We start from the raw sequence: 15,036 nt of genomic DNA, 5'->3' as shown, positions 1-15,036 counted from the left end.
ACCAAATCTCTCACGGTCCTTGTCGCGTCTCTGACCGACGGATGACACGAGGGCAAGGCCGAAAGCGCACCCGTCATGGCTAATAGACTTCGCATCTTTGATGATGAGAACCGGGTCGAACCAAGTCAGTGACGAGCTTGGATGGACTGCGCCGTGCTGACGAGACTGCAGGCACTGCGCGACACAAGAGCACAAACCTACTCAAACAGGGCAGATCAGGCGTCACACCGGCAGGCAAGGCCGCGCTGAGCACCCCAGGGCGACCGAGACAGCCTCTCCTAGTGGACATCACCAACACAGGCGCGACAAAAACACCCGGTCATGCCTCAAAGGCTAACAAGCCAACTTTCGCGCTCGATGTCACTTCGACGCCCTTGCGTACCGTCCCCTCGACGCCTTTGCCTGGCCCGTCGGTGCAGCGAACAGCATCAAAGCCTACGAGCAACCTGCTGGGAACGGAGCTCTACTCGCCCGGCATGTTCAGGACGCCCTCACCTGGAAAGAGACGCTCCAGAAGTACGCGCTCGCTGCTCGTTCGCCCTGACCTGCTGGAGGAGCGCATACAAGAAGACGCAAAGGAGGAAGAACGTATCAGACAGGCAGAAGCAGCCGCAGAAGCCACACGCTTGCGACTACTCCAAGAAGCGGATGAGGACCGCGAAGTCGAGCTGCCCGCTTTTGGTGGTCGCTGTGAAGGTGAGAGGCTCTTCGTCAGCATAGCATTTGTGCTGATAACGACTTGACGTCACAGAGGAACTGTTCGAGCCCGACCACATAACAGTCAACCGAGAGGAGCTAGAGGCACTCGCCAAGCGAATCGATTATCCCTCTATATCTTACGAACGTGCCTTGGAAAATCTATGGGGACTCCATGACGAGCCCATCGCACCCTTTGAGCCAGCATTTGAGCCCATGCCAGACCTATCGTTCTTGCGCTCGGCATCCGAAGGTAATTATCTCTTGCTGTCTCGTTGGCTCACGCTCATATCATCGCAGATTCTGATCCAGACGACAGCCTACTCACGCCTCGTCGTTCCTCTACCACAAGCAAACGCAAGACCAAGGGACGCTCATCGCTGCCGCTCCCGATTCCTTCTACCGCGCGACGCTTTCCGACTGAAAAGCCGTTGCGATTGACGGCCAGCAAAATTCCAGTTCCTATCGCACGACTCTCGCCCCGCAAGATCACGCCTCAGCTTATTGACGGACTCGTGGAGGACTTTCGCTTCTCGCTGTAGTATCACAGATTGGGCATGCGCATCAGCATTTGTTGTTGTCGTTCTTGCACTTGTCTTGTCTGGCTATGTGTACTTCTAAGCGTCTGGCTATGTGTGCTTCGGAGCTGTCTGGTGGAACTCATAGGATCACGTCTATCGCACATGAAAGGCAACAAAGGACAATGCATGTCATTCTATTATATTTCGAGTTCGTTGCTTTTGATCAGATAGGGATGTCTATGCAGAGTGCTCGTTGGTCAAGACAATGCGGTAATGGGCCTTTCCGCCGCGCATGTCCTTGAGTGCTTGCGAAACACTCTTGCTGTCTGACATGGGCACGGTCTGGACCCATGTGCGGACCTTCTTCTGGACAGCCAGCTTGAGCATGTCTCTGATCTCATCAGGCGAACCAATGATAGAGCCAGCCATGCTCTTGCCGCCATGAACGAATAGACCGAGCGGTAGCTCCTTGATAGGCTGAGTGGGCAAACCGAGGAAGCAGACGGTGCCCTCAGCGCGCAGCAAGGGCATGTAGAGCTCCTTGATGGGGATGTGGTCAGCGAAAGAGGTGACGACGATGAGATCGAAAGTGCTCTTCCATTTCTTGGCTGTCGCCTCCATGTCGTTGTAGACGATGAAATGCTCGTCGTTGATGCCGAGCTCGCCAGCATCTTTCTTCTTCGAGTCCGAATGCGAGAGCGCGTAAGTCTCTGCACCGAGTGCCTTTGACCATTGCAGACCGAGATGGCCGAGACCGCCAATGCCGGCGATAGCAACCTTCTTGCCTGGTCCTGCGCCGAAGCGAACCAGAGGCGAGTAGGTAGTGACACCAGCGCACATCATGGGTGCGGCGACCTCGTCTGAAAGCTCGTCAGGAATAGCGACGACGAGGCGCTCATGGGCGCGAACATAGTCGCCGTAGCCGCCTTGTGACTGGACGCCGTCACCATACTTGCCGCCGTAGGTGCCAATCATGCCCTTCTCACAGTATGGCTCGTGGTGCTCCTTGCATTGGCTGCACTCGCCACAGCTGCCGCCTTGGGCACCAAGTCCGACACGCTGGCCAACCTTGAACGAGCTGTTCTTGCCAACGCGGGCAACAGTGCCGACGACTTCATGTCCGGCCACGAAAGGGAACATGTCCTCTGGCGTTCCCCATTCGCCCCTGATGGAGTGGATGCATCTATGATTCATTCCCGTCAGCTGCCCATCACAGAGGCAAGCGAGACTGGACGTACGATCCACAGATGCCGCACGCAGAGACCTTGATGTCAATCATCTCATCGTTGAAAGCAGTGGGCTTGTACTCCCACTTTTCGACCTCGAGCGCCTTGCCCTTGTCGAGGGTCATGGCGGCAAAGGCCGTGAACTGTTCTGGTGAAGAAGTCATGTTCTGTGCAATGCTTGTCTCGTCAGTAAGCGCTCAATGTATCGAGGAATCCTTGCCTACTTGTGGTTCGTATGGTTTATACGGTGCTTGTCTGTCTATGTGAGTGTGTTCACGAGCAAGAGAGCGAGCGCAAATTTATCCGTAGTTGGGTGGCAAGTCAGACGCGACTGAATTGACTTTACGTCATCGAGAGTTTTGCCGAGGTCCGAAGTTTTGCCTGCCGATCGATTCGTGTCGAAATGTCCGGTCATTGCCAAACGAGAGCGTGGGCGGCGATCACGAGCTTCTGTCAGAGACGCCCATCGTTACACACAAGAGTCGCTGTACCTAGACCCTTCCGCTGCGCTCACTATACTCGGAACCCTGCATTCGTCTCAAACGCGATGACATAGCTCGTACACCTATGCAGAAGTAGCAGCAGATTCACTTCTTCGATCTCGAAGAATCTGAAGTCCTCAGGGGCACGCAAGCAGATGCGTTCGCCCAGGAGTCACTAAGGTGCGTGTTGACAACGCGCAAGAGCGATCACTAGACTCCCAAAGTGCACAATGCATGGTCAATTCAAAGTGCAAGAAGTGTGACCACAGAAGCTCATCCTTCGTAGCTCGAGACGAAGTGTGTTCCAAGTGATGCGACACTGCAAGGGAACCGAACTTGGGGGCGTGCTCGTCCGCTTCTCCTACTGCTCTCATACGTAGCGTAGCAGCGATTTATCAGATCATCAGCCCAAAGTCTTGCCTGTACAATCCACGAATGAACGTCTTGAGCGCTCCTATCAGACTTTGTCAGTCCTCATTAGCCAAAACCGCAGCTTGTGTCAACCATTATTTGCACACGCATCCGTCATATATGCGGCATTCAGGCAACTCGGGCAATGTCTGGCGCAAGCCACTAGCCGTCGTCACGGGCGGCCAACACATATTGAGCATTGTTAAGATTAAAAGGTGCAGAGACGCGCTCGACCGTATGGCGCGGCACTTATCCGGTATGGATCGGCTTTGAGATCTTGCTCCACCGTCTTTAGCCGGCATTCCGGCATCCGGTTCACTGTGGTCATCATGCGTTCAGATGCCGTGTGCCATTTCGCGCCAATCGGTGTTCAGTCACGCGAGAACGAGCTGGCCCAGGCGGTTCGCCTCCACGGCGCTGTAGCGCAGTATCGCCACATTCGCCGCAACTTATCGCCATCATCCGACGAGAGCAAGCTTCTTGCATCAGGCCGGCCGTTCTATCTTCCAAGGTGAGTCGGAGCTATATGCGACCTCGAGCGCGACTACTCACTTGCCTACCTCTCGGGCACGAGCCTTGAGCTCTACCTCGTCTGACCGGCGCTTCCTCAACAGATGGACGCCGAACGCGAGTGCTTCGAGCGATCACTCCGCGAGGATGTGGCTACACTGGCCGTCTACATAGCCAGGATAGATCAAAAGATGGCGACTGTGGCAGCACAACAGGCTACGCTCGAGCAGCAGCGCACAGAACGAGCCAATGAACGCATGGCAGCAGTCGCAGCTCGTGACGATCCCACTGCCGCAGAATCAGACAGAACGAGAGCTCAACATGCTATCGACGAGATCGATCAGCGAGACGAGCAGGCCGATAAGTTGTTGAAGCGGCAGGCTGAGTTTCTTAGAGAGTCGGAAGGTAGAAGGCGTGAACTCGAGAGATATCCCCAACGGAGACGTCTGCTTCGAGAACAGGTGCGGGCTGCACAAGAGCAAAGGCGTATCGCACTGCAGCGTGTACGAGCCTCCGAACAGCGCTGCGCTGATACCCATCGTGCCTTTGTCGATGCCCGCCGTGCATTTCTGAACGAACCGATAAAGCCGAAGAACTGCAAGACGTACCGATCAGCTGCGAGACGTCGCAGCCGCTGAGGTGAGTCGATCACGTTGAATGTGCTCGCAATCTTTTGACGCCTCACTGAAGGACTTGTGTAGTCACCTACGAGCACAGCAGCACATTCCGACGAGCGCAGTACTGTCATATTGCAATGCATATCATGTTCAATTCGCATCCCCCCGGTCCCTGATTTGAGCGTGCACATCCGGTAGAGTTGCATATGAGACTTGATCATGCGGCATCCATCAGTACCTCACTAGCTCTATCGATACCACCTCCCAGAGCTCGCCTTGAGCGATCGAAGCGGAGACAAGACTCCTCGCGTGATGACGCCAACGAGCCCCTGAGTCCTCGTCGCGAGACAGAGATATGTCAGCCACGCAGCACCTTGATGGACGAAGCGATCGCAGTCAGACAGACGCTGCTGCGTGACTTTCGCCTCAAGCTTGCACGCTCGAAAGCACGGCTGATTGGCGGACGAGCTCGCCACGGTCAGGAGCTGTCGAATGTTCGTGACTTGGAAGCTCGAACGATGAGCAAGCGAACCGAAATTTTGAATACAAGAGAGCGACTGAAAGAAAACGACCCCTCCCAGCTTGCGACGCTGCTCCTCGACTGGCTTGCACAACTCGACGAGATACTCATGCAGTGTCAGCAGCATGCAGAGACGCTCAAAGGAATCTTGAGAGTCGACGATGATTGTCTACAGAGTATCGACGTCCACTTCGCTACCCTGCACGCCGCACAAGCGCACTTGGCGGCTCTGATTGCGAACCAGCACAGACAGACGACTGCTGCTGCTGCTTTGCGACCCGTTCGCACACGAAAGTGTCGATCGTGGACCGAATTCCGGGCATTCTGATGGTATGGTCCGAACGGGTATGTGAAGATGTTCGCTGACGAGCGGCGGGTACAGTATTAACATGCAATTGTTGACTGCCGGATTGCCCATGTTTTAGATGGCACGTGTCCGCGCAAGCTCAGCGCGTTGGTGACCTCCTTCCATTTTTGGTCAAAATGCTCCGAGACAAGGCCGTCCAGGCACGAGAAAATGTAACATTTGACAATCCAACCCCGCAGTCTTGGGGCACGGCAATGCCAATGCGATCGGTGGTGGCAAAAGAACCGAGCGAAACGTCGCAATGGCTGCGCTAGCTACGTCTGCGGCTCGTCATACAAAAAGCCAGCATCGCAGTCCGTTTGCTACACGTTCTGTCTGCAAGCTAGAAAGCTGTACACCCTCTGCCTTCGACTGTTCGCCCGTTAGCAACGCCTTTGCGCTGCATAGACTGCCGGTAGCTATCAAGCTCGCCTTTGTGCAACACATTTTCGACATTTCGTTTGCCACTTACATCACACCCTCATCAAGATGATGACCGGCATACTTCGAGCTGCTGTCTGCCTACTCGCTGCCAATACTGCTCATGCGGCTACGGTTAAGAATGCGGCGGCAGCACAGTCGCTTGAGAACCGCGCGACGGCTTTGCCAGCTGGCACTTATACCCTCACTAATGTAGCCACGCATCAATATATGACCGTCGCCCATCGGGACTTTTATCCCGTCGCTGCCTCCACTGGCGCATCTGTCGCCAACGTCTCAATGGAGCAGAATCCGAGCAACAGCAAAGAAGTGCGACTCGCTCCACAGACGGACTCCAACTTCTGCCTATCAGCTCAGTGGGGGTTCGGCTACGGTTATGATTGGGCCGGCGTGCTCTATGGATGTGGTCAGTCTTGCTCGTATGTCGCGTTAGATGATTTGTTGACACTCCAACAGCTGTTGGCTCGACGGGCGTTACCTCTTCCGGATTGCGACCCGCAAAGCAGTGGTGGTACTTCGTCCCGGTCAATGATGCCACCATTAATGCCAACAAGGACACCTATTTGTGAGTAGACTAATCCGAGCTGCTGCTGAGACTGACACACCCTGCAGTATCGTACCGACGGATCATATCCTTGACATGGCCACTCGCGCTCTCATCGGCCAACAAATCTCCCTTGTCTATCCGGGCTCGCCAGTCTACCAGGGTGCTCTACTCGAGGATCTCAACGAGAGTGACCCGTACCAGATGTGGGCACTCAGCACCAACGGACAAGTTGCCGACATCGCTTCAGCAGCCCAGCCGGCTGCGAGCCCGGTGAGCGGCGACAATTCTGGCATTCTTCGCAACACTGCGACCTCGAGCGGAGAGTCTACCAATCAGCATTACACAGGCAGCAGTGATGCGAGCTCCTCTGGTTCAAGCACCGACACCTCTACCGCCGGCGCTAACGACTCGGGCGATTCGAGCAGTGGCAGCCCCAGCGATGGCAACGGCATTCCCGCCGCCGCCGCTGCAGCAGCTGATGAACCTGTCACGGTCACTCAGACCGCGACTGCCACCACTACGACAACTGTGACCACCACAACGACATCTTCGGCCGCTGTGGTGACTTCTTCAACTTCGACGACCACCCCGAACGCTAATGCTCTTCTCACGATCGCGACGCCAAATGTACTCACTGCGGCCGCGGTCACGGCGAGCACAACGGCGAGGGCAGCAGCGGCGACCGCAGCTGCAGCCACTACTACGGCAGCAGCAGCGGCAGCAGAGACGACGAACAACCTCGTGGCGTCCATTGTTGCACACGTCAAGAGCGTCATCTGATTCAGCCTTCGGATTTGCATATCGATACCCAAAAACGCATGAAGCCAATCTGTCTGTGGTTTGTAGCAAAAACATTTGAACTTCGATGTACATGAATAAATTAATTGCATTGTACAAGTCTGAATCTACCGGGCTTTTTTTGCTGAGTTTGTTGGCGATGGTGGGCTGAAGGTGGGCTTGGCGTTCTCCTTATCATCCTCTGGGTCTAGTTGTTGTGACGGCGGCACATCGGCTGGCAGGTTCGCATGCGACGCTGAGTCTGAGAAGATCTCAAACGCTGCCTCACTGATCAGCCTGATGCGAAAGCCTGTGAGGTCAGACTCACTCGGCCCAGCTTGACGAAGTAGCGAGGATGCCGAGTCGCGACGTGGCAAGCCGGGCGGACTCATACTTCGAGCTGCGCTTGCCAGGTCGCGCGCGCTCGACATGAATGACTTGCTTGGCGATGGACTCGCGCTCTTTGTCCGACTGGGCGACCGCAGAGGTGCAATAGATCGAAACGCATCTAGCAGACGCCGCTTAGTCGAAGGTGTGCTGGGCGATGATGGTGACAGAGGCGGGCTGTCGTGTTTGCGTTTCCTAGGTGATGTCAATAGTGATATGGATGGCGAGCGTGCTACTAGCGGGCTCAGCTCTCGGTCGCATACGATCTTGAGTGATGCAAGCGGGCGACGTTTGCCTTCGCGTATGTTCTGAACCTCTGCCATGACTGTTTTGTTGCTCAGCTGCGAGCGTGTCAGCGCTAGAAAGAAAGACGCGCTTCTCCTGTCTCGCTCCCAGATGATTCGACGGCCGCCTACTGCAATCTTCTTGCGTCAGTCAGACGTGCAGGCTGTTGCAGATGCACTTGCAGCTTCAGCAGAGACGGACGGCTCGGGCGCAGCTCAGATCTCGCGAGCACCATCGAGTTCCGCGATGGGCCTGTCACCGACCACGACTCGCTCATTCGGTCGTGCCGGACAATTCACAGGCGACTCTAGCAGCCCAGTGATTCATCAGGATGATTTCAATCAGCCGGAAGGGGCCTCGAGTCCCATCGCAGAGCGCGTCAATCGCCAGGATGACATACAAGAGGAGAGCGCTCAGGAGCAGCAAAGACCAGCGCAGATGCAGGCGGAGCCATGAGCAAGACGCTCGTACGAGTACAACAGATGCAACCAACGGAAAACGTGAAAGGGGCGTGCGGAATCATACTGTGCCGAAAGGATCGATGTACCACTGCTGAACGTACGCGCCTTCCACAAACGGCACGATACAGACTGAAATCTGCATCGTTGCAGCGATTGCTGTGCAGTCCGACAGCGCCTTTGTAGCCATGTCGGGCAAGTGGTCCACTACGATAATGTAGTAGGCCTGTCGGGCACTGTCGCGTTTGCCGAGGCTCAAGACATGCTGTGACGAGCTCGAATCGCGGCCAATGATTCTGTCTAGCGTCGGATTGGGATCTCTCAGCGCCATCTTGGGGTTGCCGCTCGGCTGTGTGGGGTTGCTGGAGAATACGCCCGAGGCTTTTGACGTCACATTCACGCTCGTGCTGGCGCTACTCATCGCTATACTCGATTTGCTGGTGGCTGTGCTCGACTTGCTCGTCAAGGCACTTGCTCGACTGACCGTCGAGCTCGCCTTGCTGGATGTGGCGCTCGCCTTGCTAGTCGACGAGCTTACTTTGGCAGTGCTTGAGCTTGCGGCGCTCGATTTGCTCGTCATTGACGAGCCAAGCGGGCTCGAAGCCGAGCTAGCCTTGCTAAGCGATGATGAGCTGGTTTTGCTGATCGAGGACGAGGTGGAGCTGGCTTTGCTAGATGACGACGAGCTGGCTTTGCTGCTCGTGCTCGCTTTCGTCGAGCTCGTCACCGGCAGCTTCGCGTTGCCAGACGAGCTTGGTGCCAAGGTGCTGGTGCCGGGCAGACTGCTCAAGCTGCTGCTCGACATGCTGCTGCTCGATGCGCTGCTGCTCGATGCGCTGCTGCTCGGAGTGCTACTACTCGACATGCTGCTGGCGACACTGCTCGAAGCGCTGCTTGTCGGGCTGCTCGTCTCGGCACTCGTTGTCGAGGGATAGATGGTGGGCACGCTCGAATTGACGGGCACAAACAGATACCACTGCTTCGTCTTTTCTAGTCCTCCGACGAGCATGGGCGTTCCCACTTGACAGCCATAGGCGACAAAGTACATGTCCAGCCCGAGTGTCGAGTTCCATTGCGCTGCTTAGCCATTAGCAAGAGCCAGATTACAAGAGACGAGTATGCACCTGATCCGCACTTAAGATTCGAGTTCATAAACTGCATTCGAGTCCATTGTACGGGATTGCTCAGATTGGTATTCGCTTGCAATCCGATTGACGTCCCTGGAATGTCGGTCGATGGAAAGACATCGTTGTTGCCGCCATCTCGAGCAAAGACAATCTGGTCGCCTGTACCGACTGCAGTGACTGTATAGTTGCCATCGGGGAAATTGTAGCTTCGTGCCTGTATCTGGAGCGATCAGCGACGCCTCGAGCGGACGCAATGTGACGCACTACCAGCGCGGCCGCATTAGCAGCGTTCTTGAATGTCGCAGCCCTTGCAAGTGACAGTGAAGCAAGCGCCAGCGCTACAGAGCGAAGCTGCATGCTGCTCGCTCGGAGCTCGGGCAGAGAGCTCTTCTTAACCGATTCGCGCAGTCTCCCTCTGCTGCTAAATCTTGTCGACCTAGAAATTGGGCCAACGTTGACATTGTGATATTAATATCCGCGTCACGCTGCCCCGCCACGTGGAGCCGTAGCTCTCATTCGCTTGCGAAAGAAATGCGACCGAATAGCTCAATGCAAGCACCGCAAGCTTCGACCTCGCGAGGCGTAAGCTTGGCAGTAAGGTCTCCAATCAATGCCACGCTCGCGAACGATCCTATCTTGCTATCGGCGATCGACGCACTTTTGCCGAGCAACTATAATTTTGAGGTAGTCAAGACGCTCGATCAGATTCGCAAGTATGGCAGCAAGATGGTCGCACTTCAGCTGCCCGAAGGCCTGTCGATGTGGGGCTGTGCACTCGTGGATCTCGTCGAGCGTTTCACGGAAGCAGAAGCGATCGTGCTGGGCGATGTGACTTATGGCGCCTGCTGCATTGACGACTTTACAGCTCGTGCGCTCGGCTGCGACATGCTCGTCCACTACGGTCACTCTTGTCTCAGTAGGCTGCGCAGACTCTGATTTAGCTGCTCTGACTGAGCGCGAGCGCAGTACCTGTGGATACGACTCAGATCAGAACGCTGTATGTCTTTGTTGAGATCTCGGTGGACCGTCTGCACCTCGCAGAGACCGTGAGGCAGAACTTTCCTCGGATAGCAAGGGAAGAATTGCGGAGGCGTGATGAAGTCAGCGCGGGTAAAGGCAAAGGACCTGCTTTGGCAATCACAGACGAATCGGTAGGCGCAGACCAATTAGAAAGGAAGCCCTTTAAGATGGCTGTCGTGGGCACCGTGCAATTTCTCGCTGCAGTACAAGGTCTGCCATCCGATCTCGCGGACCTTGCGTTGGATGGCGCCAGACGGTTGGCTATTGAAGACGCGCCAGCCGAAGTCAGCACGAACGAGCATGCAGCCGACCAAATAGCGGAGGAGTTGCACCTGTTTGTGCCCCAAGTCAAGCCGCTCAGCCCAGGCGAAGTGCTTGGATGCACTGCGCCACGTCTGCCGGCCGGAACGGATGCCATCCTGTCGGTGTCTCGAATGCCTTGCGTGGCATAGCTGAACTAGCAGCACACAGATACGTTGGTGACGGACGCTTCCATCTCGAATCAATCATGATTGCTAATCCAACTGTGCCTGCCTTCCGATACGATCCCTACGAGAAGCGACTTACTTTGGAGCAATATGATCACGAGGAGATGTCACATCTACGTTCAGATGCAGTCCAGACAGCAGCACAGAGCATCGAAAAGATCTCAGCTGCACCAGGTCAAGGCGCAGGCTGGGGCGTCGTGCTGGGTACCCTCGGTCGTCAAGGCAGCCTCTCGGTTCTCAAGGTAGCCACTTTCACCCTTTCGACAAGCGAGAGCTGATGCACGTTCGTGACGCACAGTCAGTCACCCGTCACCTGGACGCATCGCATTTCGTGCCTATTTTGCTATCGGAGCTTTCACCCGCCAAGCTATCATTGCTTGCGCCTCATCTCGATGTCTTCGTACAGACGTCCTGTCCCCGGCTGTCGATCGACTGGGGATACGCATTCCCGAAGCCATTGCTCAGTCCTTATGAGGCCAACGTGGCTCTTGGGCGCGCGATCCGATGGGGCAGCGCTGACCAAAGTGCTTACCCAATGGACTTCTACGCGGACAAGAGCTTAGGCGAATGGACGCCTCGATATGCAATCGGGATCAAGGCAGCAGAGATGGCCAAGGCGCGGTCGGCTCGCGCAGCCGAAAGGCAAGCTCGTCGAGCAGTGGCAGCTTAGCAATGCATATCCCCTCTTGCGAAGGGTGAGACGCACGCGTCGAAGGGGCCCTCCGTCGATCGAGACGAAGCGTCATGCTTCCCGTGCGCCGAACGTTAGCCTCGGCTCTCTCGATGCCGTCTATGCAACGAGGTGAAGCAAGACCCTGCTCGCGACTCCGTACTCCTAGCGACCGCGCGTGGCCTCTGTTATCGACTCTATTGCTCCTTTACGACCTTGCACGCTCAAGTCTGCTCGCTCTCGCACCGCTTCACACAGCCGGTCGTCCGATCGAGAAAGCGCTGCCAAGCGGAGAGCTCCTCTGCGATAAGCTCGAGTCTCGCTTCATCGCAAGACAAGTTGAACTGGACAAGTCTGTACTCTGCTCTTCAGCTCATCATCGACCCTCTTCGCTGTCCTTTATCTTGCTTGGGTGAGTCAAATGCACAAGCAGGAGATCGCTCGGGCCTGATGGAGCACGCAGGCGGCTCTGCAGAGCGAGAGTGCGTCTTTGGCAGATTTTCGTCACAGTGACATCACCATCGAGTGCGACACCTAAGCCAGCATGGATCGTGTCAGCGGACATGCGTACCTGTCTCACACGAGCTATGGCGGTTTGCCCGCAAGCATCGCTCAAGCTACCGCGGACCTCTTGACCTCTGGGCCATTGCACGCACCCGCCAACCTCGGTATACAGCCCACAACGATGCCGACCGAGTTGCCAAGCTTCAAGAAGAAGCACAGACAGCATCTCATCGAGGCCCGTGAGGACCCTCCTGCTGCCTCTCCGTCGCCCAGACCCGGTCGCAAGGCAGCTCAGGCAAGTCTCGAGTTGATGAAAAGACTCAGTCAAGACGACGATGAAGAAGAAGAAGAAGAAGAAGAGGAGGAGGAGCAGCGCGAGGAGCCAGAAGAGGAGCACAGCGTCGAGGAGGAAGATCCAGTGCATCCGCTGACTGCGCCAGCCGGCCTCGCCGTCAGATCGCCCGCGAAAGCCAACATTCAGCCACAGGGACGCGCTCAAGGCGAGTCTAGCGGTGGCGCGCATGACAAGGCGGAGCGAGCAGCGTGTCAGAACTCGATCGATCCCAAAGCGTCTCGCAAGCGCAAGCCATCAGACGCTAGCCATATCGAGCAAACGCCGTCCAAATCGGCCAAGAAACCGTCCGCTGCCCGTCGTCCGCTTACCAGCAAGCCCAAGACGCCAAAGCAGACGCCTGATCAGAAGCAAACCGGTCACAACACTGGGCTACCGCAGATCAGCATTCCCCATGATGTGCCGGACGAAGCCGAGCAGTCGCCTCTGACAGACCTTTCGCCTGCTCATGACGAATATCTGCCCGACACGACGCCACAAGCGGCGAAGCCAAAGCCGAAGCGCAATCGCAGCTCAATATCCGATACAGGCAAGACCAGAGTGACGCCCAAAGTCGGTTGTCCGACGCTCGAGGCCTTTTGGGAGCAGCAGCAGCATCCCACACCGGAAGACCTCGACAAGCTCAGCGCCCAGCTCAATTTGTCCAAGACACAGCTCAAGCGATGGTTCAGCTCGCGAAGGAGCAAGCTAGCCAAGAGCAAGCTCGAGCAGAGGCGCGACAGAGAGACCTCGTCTGAGCTTTCGAGCGTCGGCTCAGTCTATGTGCCGGACGAGCCATCGACGCGTACCCGCTCAGCATCGCCCGTCACATCGCCTTGCCGTGCCACGTCGAGCAAGACGTCGATCGCCGTTCCAAAGCTGGATCAGCATGCATCTGCACGTGAACAACATCACCTGCCGGTCGATGCCAGGCAAGCGCTCAATGCAAAGTACTTGCAGTCGCAAAAGGCGGCCAACACCAAGAAGGATGCCCAGTTCTATCTAACCAAGGATGCGCCTGAACAGTGCTTCCACCCGCCCGATCTCTCTGTCGAGATCTCACAGCACTCTCAAGCTCGCTCGATGGCCGACATTGCTGCTGCAAACGTCCAGCGTCAGCGCAAGGCACAGGCTCAGGTCTCGCGTCGCATCTTGAACGAGCGAGGTGTCTTGCATGAGCGCGGTCTCACATGCGATCGCGGATCGGCCGCGACCGGCACCGTTTTTCCGCCTTATTGGCAGCAAGTCGCACTCTTCGAACAAGCAGGCTATGTCCATCCGTACGCGATGCCACCGGGCGTGCCTCATCCTGCTCAAGGTACCGACCTGTACTTCCAATTCATCCAGTGGCAGCAGATTGAGCAGCAGCAGCGACGCTATCATGAGCAGATGATGCGTGCGCAGTTCGGTCTCGGACACTATCCTTCAGCTGGCCTGCAACAGCAGCAGCAGCTATTGCGACAGCAGCAGGAGCTCGAACGCGAACATGGCATGCAAATGGGCATGCAGCCATCGCAAGTCCAGAGCCATGCTGCTCAGGTTCAGCTGGCCAACAACCAATACCAGTATGCGCAGCAGCTGGCTCACGAGCAGCAGTTGCATCAGCAACAGGCTCAGCAAGCCCAGGTGGCCCAACTGCAAGCACAGGCTCATTCACAGGGCAATGCACACGCCTTTGTTGGTCCTCATCGTCATCCGCTGGCTCAAGCGTCTGCTCAGCAGCAATATGGGCAGGCTGCTAACACGCTTGACGGTTTCGAATCGCAAGCTCATGCCTTCGAGCCTTCCGCGCCACGTCACGCCCGTCGGCCTTCCGAGATGTCTGGCCAAGTGAGATGCCCACACCTGGTTGCAACAAAATACTGAAACTTACCGCAGAGCGGACATCAGGCACAGCAGTTGGCCAGAGCTGACCTGATTCTCGATTCTGCTGGTTATCAAGCTATGTTCGGCTCCGTCGTCGGCCACTCGCGTCAGAATTCGGAGCTCGCTGCACTACACCTTCAACAAACGCAGATGACCGATAGACGGGCTCATCAGATTTACCAGCGCTGTGGTTCGAGCGAGTACGATGCCGTGACTAACCAGCTGAATGACGCTGGGCGAGATCTGGAAGCGTTCGGCGATCCATCGATCAATCGGGGTTTTGCTGATCCGAGGGCATTTGAGGCACACAACGAATCCCAGACAGCAGCCAATCCAAATCATCTAGCCGACACCACTCTCTATGCACCACCTGATTTGCTCATGCCGACGCAGCGATCGATGGAGCAGCATCTGCCGGCACCGACCGTCAACAATGGACACCGCCACACGAACTCGTCTGACCTTCTTCGCTATCAGATGAGCATGCCATCAGAAGTGCCAAATCGTAACAGCGCGTCGAGCCATACATGGGCTCGTACGACGCAGCCTGATGCGCCAGACTTGCCTGTGCCCCAGCAGACGTGGCAAAGCTCACGCAACAACGCCGTACTCCAGCCAAGTCAGCAGAACCATCACGAGCAAGAAGACCGCAGAAACATGCCAGATTCGCCTTTGTACGAGCGTAACGATCATACCTACGGCTCGCCAAAAGATACTATGCATCCTCTGACAGATAACAACAACGCCCAGGATTCTTCGCTCGATATGCTGGCTGCGGCCGCAGCAGAGCGACGATAGGATCTGCT

At 56.3% G+C, this 15,036-nt stretch overlaps 9 protein-coding genes across 9 annotated transcripts; 6 read left to right on the top strand and 3 right to left on the bottom strand.

Annotated features, from left to right (window-relative positions):
• The first annotated feature begins 47 nt into the window (after nt 1–47).
• L969DRAFT_87382 (uncharacterized protein) lies at nt 48–1,386 on the top strand. The gene is made up of 4 exons (XM_014712535.1): nt 48–124; nt 172–696; nt 752–949; nt 997–1,386. The coding sequence occupies exons 1-4, from the start codon at nt 76–78 to the stop codon at nt 1,236–1,238; spliced, it is 1,014 nt and encodes a 337-aa protein (XP_014568021.1). The 5' UTR covers nt 48–75; the 3' UTR covers nt 1,239–1,386.
• A 9-nt stretch (nt 1,387–1,395) lies between these two features.
• Nucleotides 1,396–2,984, bottom strand: L969DRAFT_87381 (uncharacterized protein). The gene is made up of 3 exons (XM_014712534.1): nt 2,664–2,984; nt 2,456–2,610; nt 1,396–2,400 (listed from the first exon to the last, which is right to left on the bottom strand). Exons 2-3 carry the CDS (start codon nt 2,605–2,607, stop codon nt 1,455–1,457), a joined length of 1,098 nt encoding a protein of 365 aa, XP_014568020.1. The 5' UTR covers nt 2,608–2,610; nt 2,664–2,984; the 3' UTR covers nt 1,396–1,454.
• Nucleotides 2,985–3,745: 761 nt separating this feature from the next.
• On the top strand, nt 3,746–4,577 carry L969DRAFT_447746 (uncharacterized protein). The gene is made up of 3 exons (XM_014712533.1): nt 3,746–3,847; nt 3,918–4,251; nt 4,303–4,577. Exons 2-3 carry the CDS (start codon nt 3,951–3,953, stop codon nt 4,482–4,484), a joined length of 483 nt encoding a protein of 160 aa, XP_014568019.1. The 5' UTR covers nt 3,746–3,847; nt 3,918–3,950; the 3' UTR covers nt 4,485–4,577.
• Nucleotides 4,312–5,372, top strand: L969DRAFT_87378 (uncharacterized protein). Its single transcript, XM_014712532.1, has 2 exons — nt 4,312–4,485; nt 4,537–5,372. The coding sequence occupies exon 2, from the start codon at nt 4,670–4,672 to the stop codon at nt 5,309–5,311; it is 642 nt and encodes a 213-aa protein (XP_014568018.1). The 5' UTR covers nt 4,312–4,485; nt 4,537–4,669; the 3' UTR covers nt 5,312–5,372.
• A 642-nt stretch (nt 5,373–6,014) lies between these two features.
• L969DRAFT_87376 (uncharacterized protein) lies at nt 6,015–7,141 on the top strand. The gene is made up of 3 exons (XM_014712531.1): nt 6,015–6,176; nt 6,227–6,335; nt 6,383–7,141. The coding sequence occupies exons 1-3, from the start codon at nt 6,050–6,052 to the stop codon at nt 7,095–7,097; spliced, it is 951 nt and encodes a 316-aa protein (XP_014568017.1). The 5' UTR covers nt 6,015–6,049; the 3' UTR covers nt 7,098–7,141.
• A 50-nt stretch (nt 7,142–7,191) lies between these two features.
• Nucleotides 7,192–7,839, bottom strand: L969DRAFT_87374 (uncharacterized protein). The gene is made up of 2 exons (XM_014712530.1): nt 7,423–7,839; nt 7,192–7,374 (listed from the first exon to the last, which is right to left on the bottom strand). The coding sequence occupies exons 1-2, from the start codon at nt 7,802–7,804 to the stop codon at nt 7,223–7,225; spliced, it is 534 nt and encodes a 177-aa protein (XP_014568016.1). The 5' UTR covers nt 7,805–7,839; the 3' UTR covers nt 7,192–7,222.
• An 80-nt stretch (nt 7,840–7,919) lies between these two features.
• Nucleotides 7,920–8,458, top strand: L969DRAFT_87373 (uncharacterized protein). Its single transcript, XM_014712529.1, has 2 exons — nt 7,920–8,324; nt 8,378–8,458. The coding sequence occupies exon 1, from the start codon at nt 8,013–8,015 to the stop codon at nt 8,220–8,222; it is 210 nt and encodes a 69-aa protein (XP_014568015.1). The 5' UTR covers nt 7,920–8,012; the 3' UTR covers nt 8,223–8,324; nt 8,378–8,458.
• On the bottom strand, nt 8,286–9,708 carry L969DRAFT_94484 (uncharacterized protein; the record flags this gene model as incomplete). Its single annotated transcript, XM_014712528.1, has 3 exons — nt 8,286–9,301; nt 9,349–9,565; nt 9,616–9,708. The coding sequence occupies 3 exons, from the start codon at nt 9,706–9,708 to the stop codon at nt 8,286–8,288; spliced, it is 1,326 nt and encodes a 441-aa protein (XP_014568014.1).
• Nucleotides 9,709–9,900: 192 nt separating this feature from the next.
• L969DRAFT_94483 (uncharacterized protein) lies at nt 9,901–15,028 on the top strand (the record flags this gene model as incomplete). The annotated part of the gene is made up of 9 exons (XM_014712527.1): nt 9,901–10,267; nt 10,318–10,792; nt 10,843–11,101; nt 11,158–11,480; nt 11,575–11,612; nt 11,699–11,941; nt 11,993–12,011; nt 12,073–14,194; nt 14,243–15,028. 9 exons carry the CDS (start codon nt 9,901–9,903, stop codon nt 15,026–15,028), a joined length of 4,632 nt encoding a protein of 1,543 aa, XP_014568013.1.
• Nucleotides 15,029–15,036: the final 8 nt, after the last annotated feature.

This window comes from Mixia osmundae, assembly GCF_000708205.1.
Source record: "Mixia osmundae IAM 14324 unplaced genomic scaffold scaffold_5, whole genome shotgun sequence".
Lineage (NCBI taxonomy): Eukaryota > Fungi > Basidiomycota > Mixiomycetes > Mixiales > Mixiaceae > Mixia > Mixia osmundae.
The sequence above is the reverse complement of the archived record's forward strand: the minus strand, read 5'-3'. Positions and strand labels throughout refer to the sequence as shown.